Source organism: Eumetopias jubatus, unplaced genomic scaffold (assembly GCF_037043125.1).
Source record: "Eumetopias jubatus isolate StellerSeaLion01/CBP00866 unplaced genomic scaffold, mEumJub1_p1.0 scaffold_4, whole genome shotgun sequence".
NCBI lineage: Eukaryota > Metazoa > Chordata > Mammalia > Carnivora > Otariidae > Eumetopias > Eumetopias jubatus.
The window spans coordinates 183,423,996-183,438,354 of NW_028274810.1; the positions used below are offsets into that span (position 1 = coordinate 183,423,996).

At 41.3% G+C, this 14,359-nt stretch overlaps 1 protein-coding gene across 2 annotated transcripts in view; it reads left to right on the forward strand.

Annotated features, from left to right (window-relative positions):
• Positions 1 to 2,565: 2,565 nt before the first annotated feature.
• ATP6V1H (ATPase H+ transporting V1 subunit H) overlaps positions 2,566 to 14,359 on the forward strand; it is a 124,061-nt gene continuing 112,267 nt past the window's right edge. Inside the window, exons 1-4 of one of the 2 annotated variants that reach the window (XM_028118978.2) lie at positions 2,566 to 2,782; positions 4,123 to 4,278; positions 12,262 to 12,364; positions 13,296 to 13,385. In XM_028118978.2, the coding sequence (XP_027974779.1) occupies positions 4,166 to 4,278; positions 12,262 to 12,364; positions 13,296 to 13,385 (306 nt within the window). In that variant the 5' untranslated portion in view covers positions 2,566 to 2,782; positions 4,123 to 4,165. The remainder of the gene's footprint in view (positions 2,783 to 4,122; positions 4,279 to 12,261; positions 12,365 to 13,295; positions 13,386 to 14,359) is intronic. The other variant, XM_028118977.2, reaches the window with a different exon arrangement.

Sequence of the window (14,359 nt, forward strand, 5' to 3'; positions counted from 1 at the left end):
ATATTTTGTTTATTTGACAGAAAGAGACACAGCGAGAGAGGGAACACAAGCAGAGGGGAGTGGGGGAGGGAGAAGTAGGCCTCCCGTGGAGCAGGGAACCTGACTCGGGGCTCAGTCCCAAGGACCCCAGGATCATGACTTGAGCCGAAGGCAGATGCTTAACGATTGAGCCATCCAGGCACCTTCTATTTTTTTCTATTATAATAAAATTTTGCACCGAAAATCCTTGTATAGTTATCTTTACACACTCATGCTGAGAGTTTCCTAGCAGAGATTCCTGGAAATTTGATTGCTTGGTTATGGTGTGTGCACATGTAACATTTGAATACTTATGCTCTTTTTTCTGGCCATGCCTCTTAGTGTTCAGATGCGCCACAATGATGTCATTCAGTAATGGTAAGGCCATGTATTCCTACCACAGCCTAGAATATGCCTTCATATTTGGAATGACAGATTGATCAGATAGAGGTAATCATCATCCTGCTTTCTCCATAGGAGCACTACTGACATTTTTGGCCAGAAAATGCTTTGTGTGTGGTAATGTGATGGTATCCCTCCCCAACACTTATCATCCCTAGTCCCCGTGCACCAAATGCCAGCAACACTCCATCCCTAATCATTGCTGTAAGCCCAAAGTCCCACCCCTGAGGGGGTTACTTTCCCACTCCCCAAAACTCTGAAACACATATCAAGTTTAAAGTATTATAGTTAAAAGAAACAGTTTTGTGACCTATCTTTGTTAACAATGAATTTGTTTTTTTACTAAGCTATTATTGTGGTTAGTATCTGCGATCTTTTTTTGATTCTAATTCCACTTTTTTGATTCTAATTCCAATTATCTTAGTTAAGCAAGTTCTACATTAATTTAGGCTACAATTTCACATGTAAATGTACTCAATCCATAGCATCAAATTTATTAAAAGAAAATTTCAAATAAAAAGAACATAAAGAATATCCATGTACACTGTTTAGATTTAAAAAGTTTAACATTTTGGGACACCCGGGGGACTCAGTTGGTTAGGCGTCTGCCTTCAGCTCAGGTCATGATCCCAGGGTCCTGGGATGGAGGCCCGCATTGGGCTCTTTTCTCAGTGGGGAGCCTGCTTTTCCCTCTGCCTGCTGCTCCCCCTGCTTGTGCTCTCTCTGACAAATAATTAAATAAAATCTTTTAAAAAAAGGTTAACATTTTGCAGTATTAGGTCAAGTTTTTAAAAAATTTTACTTTAGAAATACAATGTAGATATCATGTAGGGCCCCTCTGTATGTTTACTCAACCAGTTACACTAGTGTGGATCCTTCCCTCTATATTTGTGATAGGCAGAATAATGTTCCCCTAAAGATGTCTATGTTCTAACCTCTGGAACCTGTGAATGTTAACTTACATGACAAAAGGGAGACAAGGTTATGTATGTGGTTAAGGTTAAGGACCTCGAGATGGGGAGAGTTGCTTGCCTTATCCAGGTGGACCCAATCCAATCACGTGAGCTCATAAAATCAGAGAACCCTTCTCAGCTGTGTCCAGAGAAAGAGAGAGCGAGAGAGAGAGAGAGAGAGAGAGAGAGAGAGAGAGAGGGAAAAGGTGTGCACTCGAGCTGTGATGTTGCTGACTTTGAAGATGGGGGAAGGGGGCACATGAGCCAAGGAATGCAGGCAGCTTCTAGAAACTGGAAAATATAGGGAAATGGATTGAGACCCATGTGAGGCTTCTGACCCAAAGAACTATAAAAAAATAAATTTGTGTTGGTTTAAGCCAATAAATTTGTGGTAATTTGTTAAAACAGCAATAGGAAAAAAATTATATACTATGTGTTTACTCAGTGTTTAAAACTTGACCGAAATGTAGCATTTTTAGTAGAAATGTGTTGGTTCTACTTATAAATCCCTTTCAGTGCTGATTAACAAAAATATGCTATTACATATACCTGACTGCCCACTAGTTGCAGTATGGAGTAGTATTACTCATTATTATCTTAAGACAAGGAGGATAGCTGAGGCCTGGACTGGGGCATTCTTGGGCTCAAGTCAGGGTTGCAAATTTGCATTTTCGGTAAACACGAAAACTTTTTAAAATGTAATGCAAATACTACATGAAACATAATTTGCTAAACCTGCAACCGAGGGCAAGCTAACTTTTGTAATCCACGTTTCAGGATCAATTTCATACTTAAAATCCGAATAAGAACGCCTATTTCATTGAGCTGTTAAATCCAAGTGGAAGTCAATCTATTTAAAAACATTAAATCAAACATTTCAAAAGAATGACGGTTAAGAGAAACAAATTTTGGCCCGACCCGGCCTTGGGCTGGGGACGTCGGCTGCCCCCAAGCGGGGCTCTGGGTTTCGGGGTGGTGGTCCCCACGTGCCCATCCTGCTCCCCTCCCTCCCGACGGGCCAGCCTGGGCTTAATTTCTGCGTCCCTCCGGGGTCTCTGTCGGGATCGCCCGAACCCCAGCTCCCCGCTGTGTGTAAGGCCCTTCTAAGGGCTATGGGGCTCCGCGAGCTGTTTTGGATCTTCACGGCTTCCGGCTTCCGGGCTGTCACGTGCCTCTGGTCACGTGACCGGCCCTGCTGTCATTCTGCTGCAGCTCCTGCTTCCTTCTGCCTGTGCCGCCCTCAACGTCTCCTGGGTGCGGGAATCTCTGCACTTCCCGGGGGCTGTGGCTCACTCCGCCGCTCAGGCCTCTGTACCGGGCAGGAGACGCCGACTCAACGCTGACTCGGCGCCCCAGCCGGGCTGTGGCCCTGACGGCCTGGACCGCTGCATCCTCCCTGCCGCCTTTGGGTGAGGTGTGGGGTCCCCAGGGTTCGCGAAGTAAGGCCGCACTCGCGTTGTTTTGTCCCCTACCCCAGCCCGAGGGAGGCGACCCCTGCGGCTTCCCCAGCTTCCCTGGCGCGTGCTGGTTTCTCGCCCGCGCAGGCCCCTCCAGCCCTTCTCCCGCCCGGGTCTCCAGATTTCTTTTCCTTCCAGGCCTCAAGTAGGTTTACGGAACTGGAATTCCTCCCCGGAGCTCCAGGGAAGGTGAGGGGTGGGCAGGGGAGAGGGGGAGACTTTCCCCAGGATTGGGACACGGCCCTGGCTTGCTGAAGATTCGAGTTGTTCAGGGATTTAGTTGACGATGATGAGGCACCTTCACCTACCCCAGGAGAGGCCGCTGGGCCTGAGTCCTCTCGGTGGGGGTGAATCCAGGGCTCCAGCCTGACCCGGACGGAGCCAGTTTTATCTCTGCCACACCTGTGTGTATTGCTTTTGCTTGTTTAGGCAGCAAACCCTCAGATGTAGAGATTAAGTTCCAAACTGACTACGGTCATTGGGATTGCAGAACAGAACTTTGGGTATGGTTTTAGTTTCTTTGTGGCTCTGGCAGTGAACTTACATTTTGTGAACCAGAACCTATATATTTTGTATTGAGATAAAATCAGGCTTAAGCGGTTTACCAGTAAATTTAGAAGTGAGAATTTCATAAAAGCTCATTATTGTAGGTTCTTCTCATTACACCAGACTTCCGTTGTCGGTTGTATCTAAATTGTAATTGGTATTTGTTCCAAAACTTTCTCCCAAAATTGATTATGAAAACCCTATGTGAACTTTGGTTGAAAAAAGAAAGCTCTTTCTTTGAAGAAATGCCATTCCCACTTTGGGATTTTTAATTTGAATGAGTCATTTTAAAAGGCCCTTGTAGGTTTTTTGTATATGTCACTTAAAAATGATGCTTAGTAAATGTAAGTAAAATAATTGGTCTTATTTTTACTCTACCAGTTATTTTTTTCTGCCAGAAGAAAGTTGATCCCAATTGTATACGTTTAAACTGTATAACCCATTTTATTAAAGCATGACTTCTGATGTCAGTATCTTAAAGAGTTACTTTAAAAATCTTACTGCAAGATTAGTGCCAATAATTAAAAGACTTTTCCTGGAGATGAAAAAACCTTTAGGGAACACTTTTATGGGGTGATGTGTAATTGGGCAAGATCTGAAATATAATATTAATATTTAATATTTAGGATATTCAGTATTTGTCTGGGGAGAGTAAGGTGATGATGATATTAATTATAAAAGCAATGATAGTAGTAGTTGTTAAAAAAAATGATAACATCTGGTATTCTGGTTTCACCTTGCATCAGAATTGAAGATCTGTTGAAAAACATCCAAGATCATAAAATTTAGATGACCAAAATGGATATCCGAGGTGCCGTAGATGCTGCTGTTCCAACGAACATTATTGCTGCCAAGGCCGCAGAGGTTCGTGCAAACAAAGTGAATTGGCAGTCCTATCTTCAGTAAGTACCAGTTTGCTGTGAATCATGGATAATCATGTGCTTTTGCATCAGACTTTTTCATGATCATGCTTCTATGAGAGAAATACTGGAAAAATACTAATAAATGTGGAAGAAAACAGTTCCTCCTTAGAATGCTTACCTGACATAGGAAGTGCTGGAAACAGCCTGAGGCTCTAGCAGGGGAGCAGAGCCACTCAGAGCAGTTTTGATCTTTTCTGTCTGGAGAGTTGTACTTTTTGAATGAGTGGGAAATGTGGGGGGCGTCTTCATGGGATCTGTAGCGGGGGAAGGGGATTATGGGCAAAGCCTTCCAAGACTGGCTCGTTGTGCCTTGGTGATCAATGGGGGGAAAGAGGTGTTGCAGAATGGCTCATACAACTAGTAAAAAGTGTAGATGTTTGAATTTCAAGATCTGGGTTTGAATTCCGGGTCTTCTGTCTACTAGAGTGGTAATTTTAGGTGAATCTGTTAACTTCTCTGAGGTTCATTGAAGTAAATGTGAAATGGGGATAGATAATCTCAGAGTTGGTGCTCAAATAGTGTACAAAGTATTAACACAGTTGAATACAAGCATTAGTATGTTGAATACACTCTTAAATAAATTTTGGTTCTTTCCCCTTCTTTCTTGTATGCATTAAGATTTAGCATGCTGGTGTTCTATATTTATCTGTAAAATATTTTTGACCATATTTTATCATATTGACTTTACTTCATATCTGTTTATTTTGGTATATTTATGAGTGACTTATTAAGGAAAGTCAGTTGATATTTGCATATACATTTTGAAAAGCAAATTGAGGAATCTTTAGTTTTATATTTAGCAGTTTGCTTTGCTGTAAGAAGGACATGCAGTGTACAAAAATGATGCATTTATTTCTGTTAATTTAGTCACTCATCAGACATTTATTGCCTGCCTTTCAAGTGTGAGGCATTTTTCTAGGCTTTGAGGCTTCAAAAGATAAACTTATAATTTAGTAGGAAGTCAAATATGTAAACAGATCATTTAAATTTAGTATGCTAACAGAGATAGTAGAAAGGTGCACAGGGAATGATGGGTGGACAGAAAAATGACAGTTAATCCTGCCTCTGGGAGGTTTTCCGGGAGGGGATGTTCAAAGGTAGGGAATTAAAAACAGCATGTTGGGTGGGGAATAATACATGTTTTGGAGGCAGGCAGGGGGGAGGGCTGAGGCTGGAGAGGCATCCAGGAGCCAGTTGTGAAGGCTCTTCCAGGGAACACAGTTTTAAAATTGCTGTTGTAGGTATTGGGAACAACCACTATTTGTAAGTGTGGGTTACATGTCAGATTGCCTTTTGGTTGGATTGTTCTACTGACAGTTTAGCGGGTGGATTTGTGCAAACAAACCTAGAGCTAGGGTTGAGACTGTAGCAGTATTCAGATTGTTGGAATGGATAGAATTGGATAGATTTGAGAAAGTCTTAGTGATCGATTTAATGGATGAGGGTGAGAAAGAATCTAGGATGACTCTGTATTCCTACTTTAAGGGACTGGATTGTTACGGGGCCATGGACTCAAGGGCAAGAGGAGGAGGGAATTTCTGATGTTTTCTCTGTTCATCTATATCTCTGTATTTGTATAAAGCCCCTGTGAAATTAGGATTTTGAGCTTTGTTTCCTAATTTTAGTCCAGAGTGTGTTTAGACTAGAGGACAAGGAATTTCAAGTTTATAAAGCTTGACTTTGTTTATAACCTAAATAGAATGATATTGTTATTGATCATAAGGCACTGGCCGACTGCAGAAGTTCCCTAGCATGGGCATTTGGAACATTTTTAATTCCATGGAGATTTTTAATTGCTTTCTCTTCTGTTCCTCCTTTTCTAAGGCCTCTGTACTACTAAACTGTAGTCTCATTCCTATTTCTGTCCTTTAATTTTTTTGTCCATCTCATGCATTTCTTTATAAAAACTTTTCTACTCTGTATATCTGGACACAAATGTTCACCAGATGTTAGTGTGTGCCTGCTGTTGAGCCAACTGTGTGGGGACACTGGTGGGTGTGAAATGTACTTGCCCTAAAAGAGCTTACAAATCTTTGGGGCCGGCCATGACACATGAATTCTCAGGGAATCTTTTTTTTTTTTTTTGAGATTTTTATTTATTTGATAGAGAGAGAGACAGCGAGAAAGGGAACACAAGCAGGGGGAGAGGGAGAGGGAGAAGCAGGCTTCCCGCTGAGCAGGGAGCCTGATGCGGGGCTCGATCCTGGGACCCTGGGATCATGACCTGAGCCGAAGGCGGATGCTTAACGACTGAGCCACCCAGGCGCCCCTCTCAGGGAATCTTGTATCACATCTTATTCTGATAAAAATAAAACCCTTGGAAAAGTCCTCCAATGTCAAAAGGCCAATATGCTCTATCCCTTACAAACTAACATGTTATGAAAATACAGTGTTTTAAAAATGTATGTGTGTTTTATTAAACCTTTTCTTGGTAATTGAACTAGACAGTACATAAATGAATGGGCGTGGCTATATTTCAGTCAAGCTGGAATCTAATAAAACTCTATCCTGAGGATACAAGAATCTTCCTCTCGAGTTTAAGGTCTAATGAAGAAACAGACCTTTAAATAAAAAATTCAGTAATAAAATGTGGGAAGCATTAAAGTGGAGATATATGTGAAGTTTTCTCAAGTAACAAAAGCAGGGAACAAATAATTATCTGGGAGCGTTGGGAATGCCTTCACAGAATACACGAAGATACTCGTGGGAGTTGTCCAAGCAGAGGAGCTGTGGGCTGTGGTGAAGGAAACTGTGGGGGTGGGGATGGGGGAGCTGGGATGTGGAAGAAAATGCAGCGCTGGGGGAGCTTCAGGTAGTTGGGTGGGGCTCCCTCTGGGCTGCTGCAGACCAGTCTGTGGCACCTTCTTTCATTGGCTTTGGAGGCCCAAACCTAGCAGCCATTTTGACACTTCTCTTCCCTTATGAACCATATCCAGACAAATTCTTTTAGCTCTGCATCAGAACCCATCCCACATCTGACCACTTCTACTCTAGCTCCCCTGTCACTGCCCTGTGTAAGCTCTCATTATCTCCCACATGCTCTCTTCTTAACAGCCCCTTGCCTGCTGTCCCGGCTTTCACTGCCCCCGTAGGAGCAACTCTTTTTTTTTTTTTTTAATTAAAAAATTGATTTAATTGACTACACTGTTATGTTAGTTTCAGGTGTACAACATAGTGATTGGATATTTTTATACATTATGAAATGATCTTCTTGGTGGGTCTAGCTACCATCTGTCACCACACAAAATTAGTACAATATGATTGACTGTATTCCCTATGCTGTACTTTTCATCTCCATGACTTATTTATTTTGTAACCGGAGGTTTGTACCTCTTAATCCCCTTCACCTCTTTTGCCCTTCCCCACACAGCCCTCCCTTCTCATAATCACCACTTATTCTCTGTATTTGTGAATGTGTTTCTGTTTTGTTTTTGTTTTTTTGATTCTACACATAAGTGAAAATGTGCAGTATTTTATCTCTCTGTCTGACTTATTTCCCTTAGCATATTACTCTCTAGGTCCATCCATGTTGTCCCAAATGGCAAGATCTCATCCTTTTTATGACTGCATGATATTCCATTGTGTATATACCACGTTTTCCTTATCCATTTGTCTGTTGGTGGACACTTAGGTTGCTTCCATATCTTGGCTATTGTAAATAATGCAGCAGTAAATATTGGGGTGCACATATCTTTTTGAATTAGTGTTTGTTTTCCTGAGATAAATATCCAGAAGTGGAATTGAAGAGCAATTCTTTACAGTGCTGTGACAGTCATTTTGAAAATACAAATCAGATTATTCCATCCTGCTCACAAACATCCAGCAATTCTGCTTTTCTTGCTCTTTCAAGCTACTGCTGCCCCACGTCCTTGGACTTACACCTCTGTCTGGAAGTTCCTCCCTAGATCACTTGGCTCATTAACTCACTTCATGCAGATGTCTGCACAGGTGGCTTCGAAAGGCTTTCACTGTGGGGCACCTGGATGGCTCAGTTGGTTAAGCCTCTCTTGGTTTTGGCTCAGGTCATGACCTCAGGGTCTTGAGATCAAGCCCTGCATTGGGATCCCTGCTCAGGAGGGAGTCTGCTTGCCCCCCCACCCCTCCCCCTACCCATGCACTCTCTGTCTCTAAAATAAATAAATAAATCTTAATTTAAAAAAAAGAAGAAAGGCTGTCACCATAATCCACATAGAATATATGCTTTCCTCTGTTGGCACCTTCTAGCTCCTTACCCAGCTTCAGTTTTTTTTCAAGAATTTAGTGTCCTGGCATTATGATGTGCATGTGTGTGTTTAAAAAATTATTTATTTTTGTGTTTGTGTGTTGTTTTCCCCACTGCAATGCAAGCTCAAAGAGGGATGTTTAACTCACTGCTGTGTCACCTGTTCTTAAAGGTGCCTGACATACAAGCTGACAGTTAATCTTGGCTGATAAGATCATGAATGGGTAGAGTGGATGTTGGGCAGTGGTGGAGACAGTGTTTGGGAAAGGAGTAATGTACTTGGTAAGTCATGTACTGTTTCATGTTACTTTCATGGCAACCCTATGATCTGTTTTTCTATCCTTATTTTAAAGAAGAGTAAATAGCTGTGCAGATAGATTAAGTAACATGTACATGCTGATATAGGTTTTAATTAGTCAGTTGATTAAAAAGATTTTTCCTGAATGCCTCTACCTAGGTGTTAGGTAGAACTGCCATTCAGATTCGCAGTCCGACTGATGTAAAAGGACTAATGCGGCCAGATGTGTGCTTGATAAAACTGGCTGGTAGTAGGTAAGAGGGATGTGGAGGAGGGTGGATCGGAAGCAGGGAAACCCTTTAATGCGTTGTTACCTTAGGCCTGAGCTACTCCAGAGGCAGGGAAGTTGGGAGGAGACTGATGCTAGTGGAAGGATTGTTAGGACTGGTGCCTGAGTGTTTGCAGGTCATTAGAAAAGAGACCAGAGTTCCTAACTTGCTAGGTTATGGGACTGTCAAAGGAACGTTCAGAGACAAAAGAATTTAAGCAAGAAAAGAAAGAGGTTACTTACAACAAATGCAAGAAAGTCAGACTTCAGAAGGACTGACTTACCAAATAAAAACCACAGTTATTTAAATGGGAAAGAAAGCTATAAAATGATAAGGTTACAAGTGTAACCTTCATTGTACACTTTAGTCATGGTAGAAAAACCAGCTTTTTCACATGATTATTCTGTCTACAAAGGTTATGATATGCTTTTATACATCAGCATAGCAAAATTTGGAACTGAAATTGTTTTAGCTAGGAAGTTCAGGTTTATGAAAAAGACTGTATTTATTTTGGGGCCAGAGCTGGACAGGATGACCTGACTATCCCAGGGTACAGAGTGCATTTTTTCCCAAGAAAACAGGGCAAAGTGCCTTTTTTTTTTTTTTTTGCTTTCATTATCCCATTAGCCAGGCTGCGGTGGAGTGTGTATAGGGATATATGTTAGTGATCTCAGTTCTGCCCCGGGAGGGTCTGGAGTGCCTGTGCGCTTGCTCTGTGGGAGGAGAGGTCCCCATGTGTGACTGGGGACTGTAGGAGGGCAGCCTGGGTTGGAGCTCAGACTGTGAGCTACCTATGCAGAGACTAGCAGGGAGCATTCAGGGAGTGCAAATGGAGAGAGCCTTCCATAGAACCTGAGGCACAGAGTAGGAGATAAAGAGTCTGTGAAGAGCACTAATGAGTGGCCTGAGGAGGACAAGAGGAATCTGGAAGTTTAGGAAGAGAGTGTCAAGAAATGGTCATGTTGTCACTTGCCTTAGAGATCTAGAAAGATAAGGACTCGAAATTCCCCTTTGGGTTGGTAAGGAAAGGATTGCTGAAAAAATCCAATGAATGAGAATAGTTTTACCAAAAAAAAAAAAAAAGCCATGTTAAAAAAAAAGGAGCATATGTGAAAACAAAGTTACAGTGCTTAAAACTGTAGAACTAATACAAGAATGACCCCAGTAGATTACAAAATCCAGAAGCATGTTAACAGGATGTAAAATAGTTTAGGATGTAGTAATAGTATATAGAAAACTCAGAAGGGGTAAAGTAAAACACTGAGATGTTGAATACCTGAAAGTCAAGATCTTCTTTGGGGTTGTGGGAGGAGTGTCAGGAAGTATGGAAGTTCAGTTTCCTTGTCTTGGGGAGGGCATAGCTCTGAGGACCTCACTTTCCCAGACTCTCCTGTGTCCTCAGAAAACTGTTCTCTTCAGGACTTTGCCTGAATCCAGTCTGGGCTCTTTACCTTCCATGTCCTGTGTTCCCCACTCCATCCCTGGTCTCTCCTGGGAGCACTGCCTACATAGATCGCCTGTACACCAATCTCCATGTCAAGGCCTGCCACCAGGAACCCAGTCCAAGACAGATCTGAAAAAGGACTACATTTCTGTAACTATGCATATGGGGAAACCTGCCTCAAATTCATTGTTTCCACAGTTGGGCTTTTGTAGAGTGCTAGTCTCTCAACATACTTGGGGGTAAGGGGTGGGGAAGGGCAGTTTTATTAAAACTACTGAGTTAAAAAAATATTGATGCTATTTGAATGACAAAGCATATTATAAGACATTTTTAATTTAATTTAATTTTTAAAAAAGATTTTATTTATTTATTTGACAGAGAGATAGCAAGAGCAGGAACCCAAGCAGGGGGAGTGGGAGAGGGAGAAGCAGGCTTCCTGCTGAGCAGGGAGCCTGATGTGGGGCTCGATCCCAGGACCCCAAGATCATGACCTGAGCCAAAGGCAGATGCTTAACAACTGAGCCACCCAGGTGCCCCAAGACAGTTTTAATTTTAAACTTGCATTTACTTCATGCTTATATCCATCGAGTGCTTTTTCTTGTATTTTTTTTCACAAGTGCTCAGTGGAGCAGGGCAGGTAGTATTGTAATTGCCATTTTACTGGTGCGGCAAACATTGCTCAGAGGGTAAGGGACCTACCAAAGTTTCACACCTGGAGTTGGAACTCTTCCTCAGATTGATGCAAATTCTATACTTACCCCACTATACTGATAGTCTGAAAAGATTGGTGTATGTCCCGAAGTGTCCAGTGTCACAGAGACTAGCAAGGCTGTTTTGCCGACAGGTCTTTTTATAAGGAAGCGTCAGACAGGGTTTGAATTGTTGATGAGTGGAGCCGAGTCAGTTGTGAGGTCAAGCCGGGTTGGAAAGGAAGGTGATGATGGTTCAGTTGTGATGATGCTGCATTTGTGAAAATGGTAAGGGTGGAAGATAGTCAGATGGTTTGGCAGAGAGAGAAGACTAGACTCTCTTGGTTTGAATCTCACTAAAGGAAAGAATTTGGGAGAGAAAAGTAAGGTAACTAACAAGGATTGAGCTTGGAGAGAAGCCTTGAGGAGCAAAGAACCATTGAGGAAGGGACCCCTGAAAGAAGTAAGAGGAAAACAGCATATTGTGGGATGACTGGTGGGAGGACAGGAATCAGGATGGAAAGGTTATTTTTTCAGAGAGGAGGAGGATCACATTTTTCTGAGTCTGGAGGGAATATGAGAATATGCTGGAGGTAATGATTGTAGAAGTTCATATAAAGTAGCTTTGGTCTTGATGGAGTAGAAAACCAAGTGAATTGTTTGGCTGGGAGGGGGATAGGGTGAGACTTTGGACAGTGCCAAGAGGTGTCAGTTAATGAGTGCTTCCTCTCTGCTAGGCACTGGCCTAACCACCTTATATGAATTATTTAATATCATCCTCAAGTCAGCCCTAATGGCAATGTGGATATTATTCCCATCTTGCAGATAAATTAACTCAGGCCCAGAGAGGTTGTGTGATCAGTACGTGGTGGAGCTAAGCTTGCACTCAGGTTTGTCTGATGCCAGGGCCTGTGTGCCCCCGCTAGTGGTTAACTACTGGGGAGAGAGAGGAGAAGGACGGGGAATTCCTGTAGCCCTTGCTCACAGTGGTGCTTCAACCAACTCTTACTGAAAAAACCCAACTTAATCTTACATTCTAGGGGGCAGATGATTTCTGCTGAAGATTGTGAATTCATTCAAAGGTTTGAAATGAAAAGAAGTCCTGAAGAGAAGCAAGAGATGCTCCAAACTGAAGGCAGTCAGGTGATGTATACAAACATTATGTCACCAACACCTCCTTGCGTCATTAAAAATTCTAGAAAAATTTTTTAATGACTTTGTGATATTCCATTGTAGGTATGCATCATAATTTAGCTAAAAATCCTTTTTTATTAGAAGACGTTTGAATGATTTCCAGTTCTCTTTGTTCATTTTGGAAAAATGTTATGTTGGGTATGTTTATTCCTCTATCCTTTTCTGCATTTCTGAAAATCTTTCTAGAATAGATTGCTAGAAGGGAAATTAAGTTTCAAAGTATATGTTGTTTTTAAAGTTGCTTAACTTTTTTTTTTTTTTTAGAAATTTTTCCCACTTTGTATTTTCACTAGAATATGATGCAATCCTACTGTCCATCAGATTTTCTGGTGTGGGGTCCTGATGGCCTGAAAGAGCCTGTATGCAACTCTCTCTGATTCTTACAACAATCCTGGGAAATCTGTGAGGAAACATACTGTTGGCTCCAGTTTTTACTGAATTCCTTCTGATTCTAATCCCTAGTCCCTTTGTTGCTGTAGTGTTCTTCCCAGCAAATGCAAAAACAAAACAAAATGAAACCAAAAAACCAAAAAAGCAAAGTAAAACCCTAAATCAAAATCAATGATAATTTTTGGTTGTCTATGTAACTTAATCTTTATGTTATCATGGGCAGTCAAGAGTTACAGTTACTAGGTCTATTTAAAAGTAGTAAACACTTTGAAATTTATCACTAAAAATGATCAAAAATTGAATGCAAGTCATAGTATGTTCCTCCCATACTTCACAATATTTGTAAAAGGTATACATTTTTTGTAATTGAGATCTGTTGGTGATAGCATTTATATTAGAATTTGTGCAAGAGAAATAATATTTTACTGAATCCATTAAAGTGTTGTTTGTAGTTGAAAATAAGTTAACATTACTTTTCATTCTTTTCTAGTGTGCTAAAACATTTATAAATTTGATGACTCATATCTCCAAAGAACAGACAGTTCAGTATATACTAACTATGGTGGATGATATGCTGCAGGTAGGTATACTCTTTACTTAATACATTTGCTGATGTCATTGTTTTGTATTCTGCACAGTAACAGTATTTTTGTATGGTTTCACTTATACCATGGGTTCTCTTTTAGAGTTGTAATTGCTAATTGTGTTAAAGATGGGAATGCCCACACACAGGCTTTTTTTGTTTTTCAGAATGTCTAGTAATCAATCTGTATTTTTTTTTCCATAATACCTCAAGAGTTTTGTGTCGAATACCAGGGATGTTGGGTGAATCACTTGAGGCTTTCTGGATACTCTTGGTACTTACAGGCAATGTGACTTTTTCTGTTTAAGTCATTCAACAGATTTCAATGCCCCTGCTATGTTCCAGGCCAGTGCCAAGCACTGGGGCTTCAGAGTTTAGTGTAGGCAAGGTGCTTGCTCTCAAAAGTCTTGTCTCTTTGGGGAACATTTTGCTTATCATCTGAGACTTTTCCAGTTGCATAAAGTTTCTATTTACTGTTTTACTGTCCTTGAACACAGAGGGGCCTCCCTTATTCACAGTTTGTATTTTATACCAGAGTATAATCTCCCGTTTAAATTGTTGGTGTACAGAGTGGTTCTCTTTGAGACAGGGCACCTGGTGCTAATCCAGTGCCTGACTGCATGTCTCAGGACTTGAAGAAAAGTGTCAGTCTGGTTGCTTATGTGGAGCATTGTTCTGTCAGTTTACAAGGAAAAACATTTATTGATGGCCTACTATGTGCCAGTTATTGTACTGATTATTATTGAAGGTACAGAGGTTAAGTAAGAAGAATGGTGCAGTCTACCTAGGGGCCCTCATGTCATTTATAGTCATGTAGTGATTTTATAATATGAGTAAGGATCAATATCCAGCCTGGGCTGATACAGGCCTGTCTGAGAATGACCGTGGTATTTCTCAGCATTTTTTTCTTTAGTAAAGTTAAGAAAAATGGGGAATGTTGTGTCTGCCATGGTTATCCTGATTACTGTATA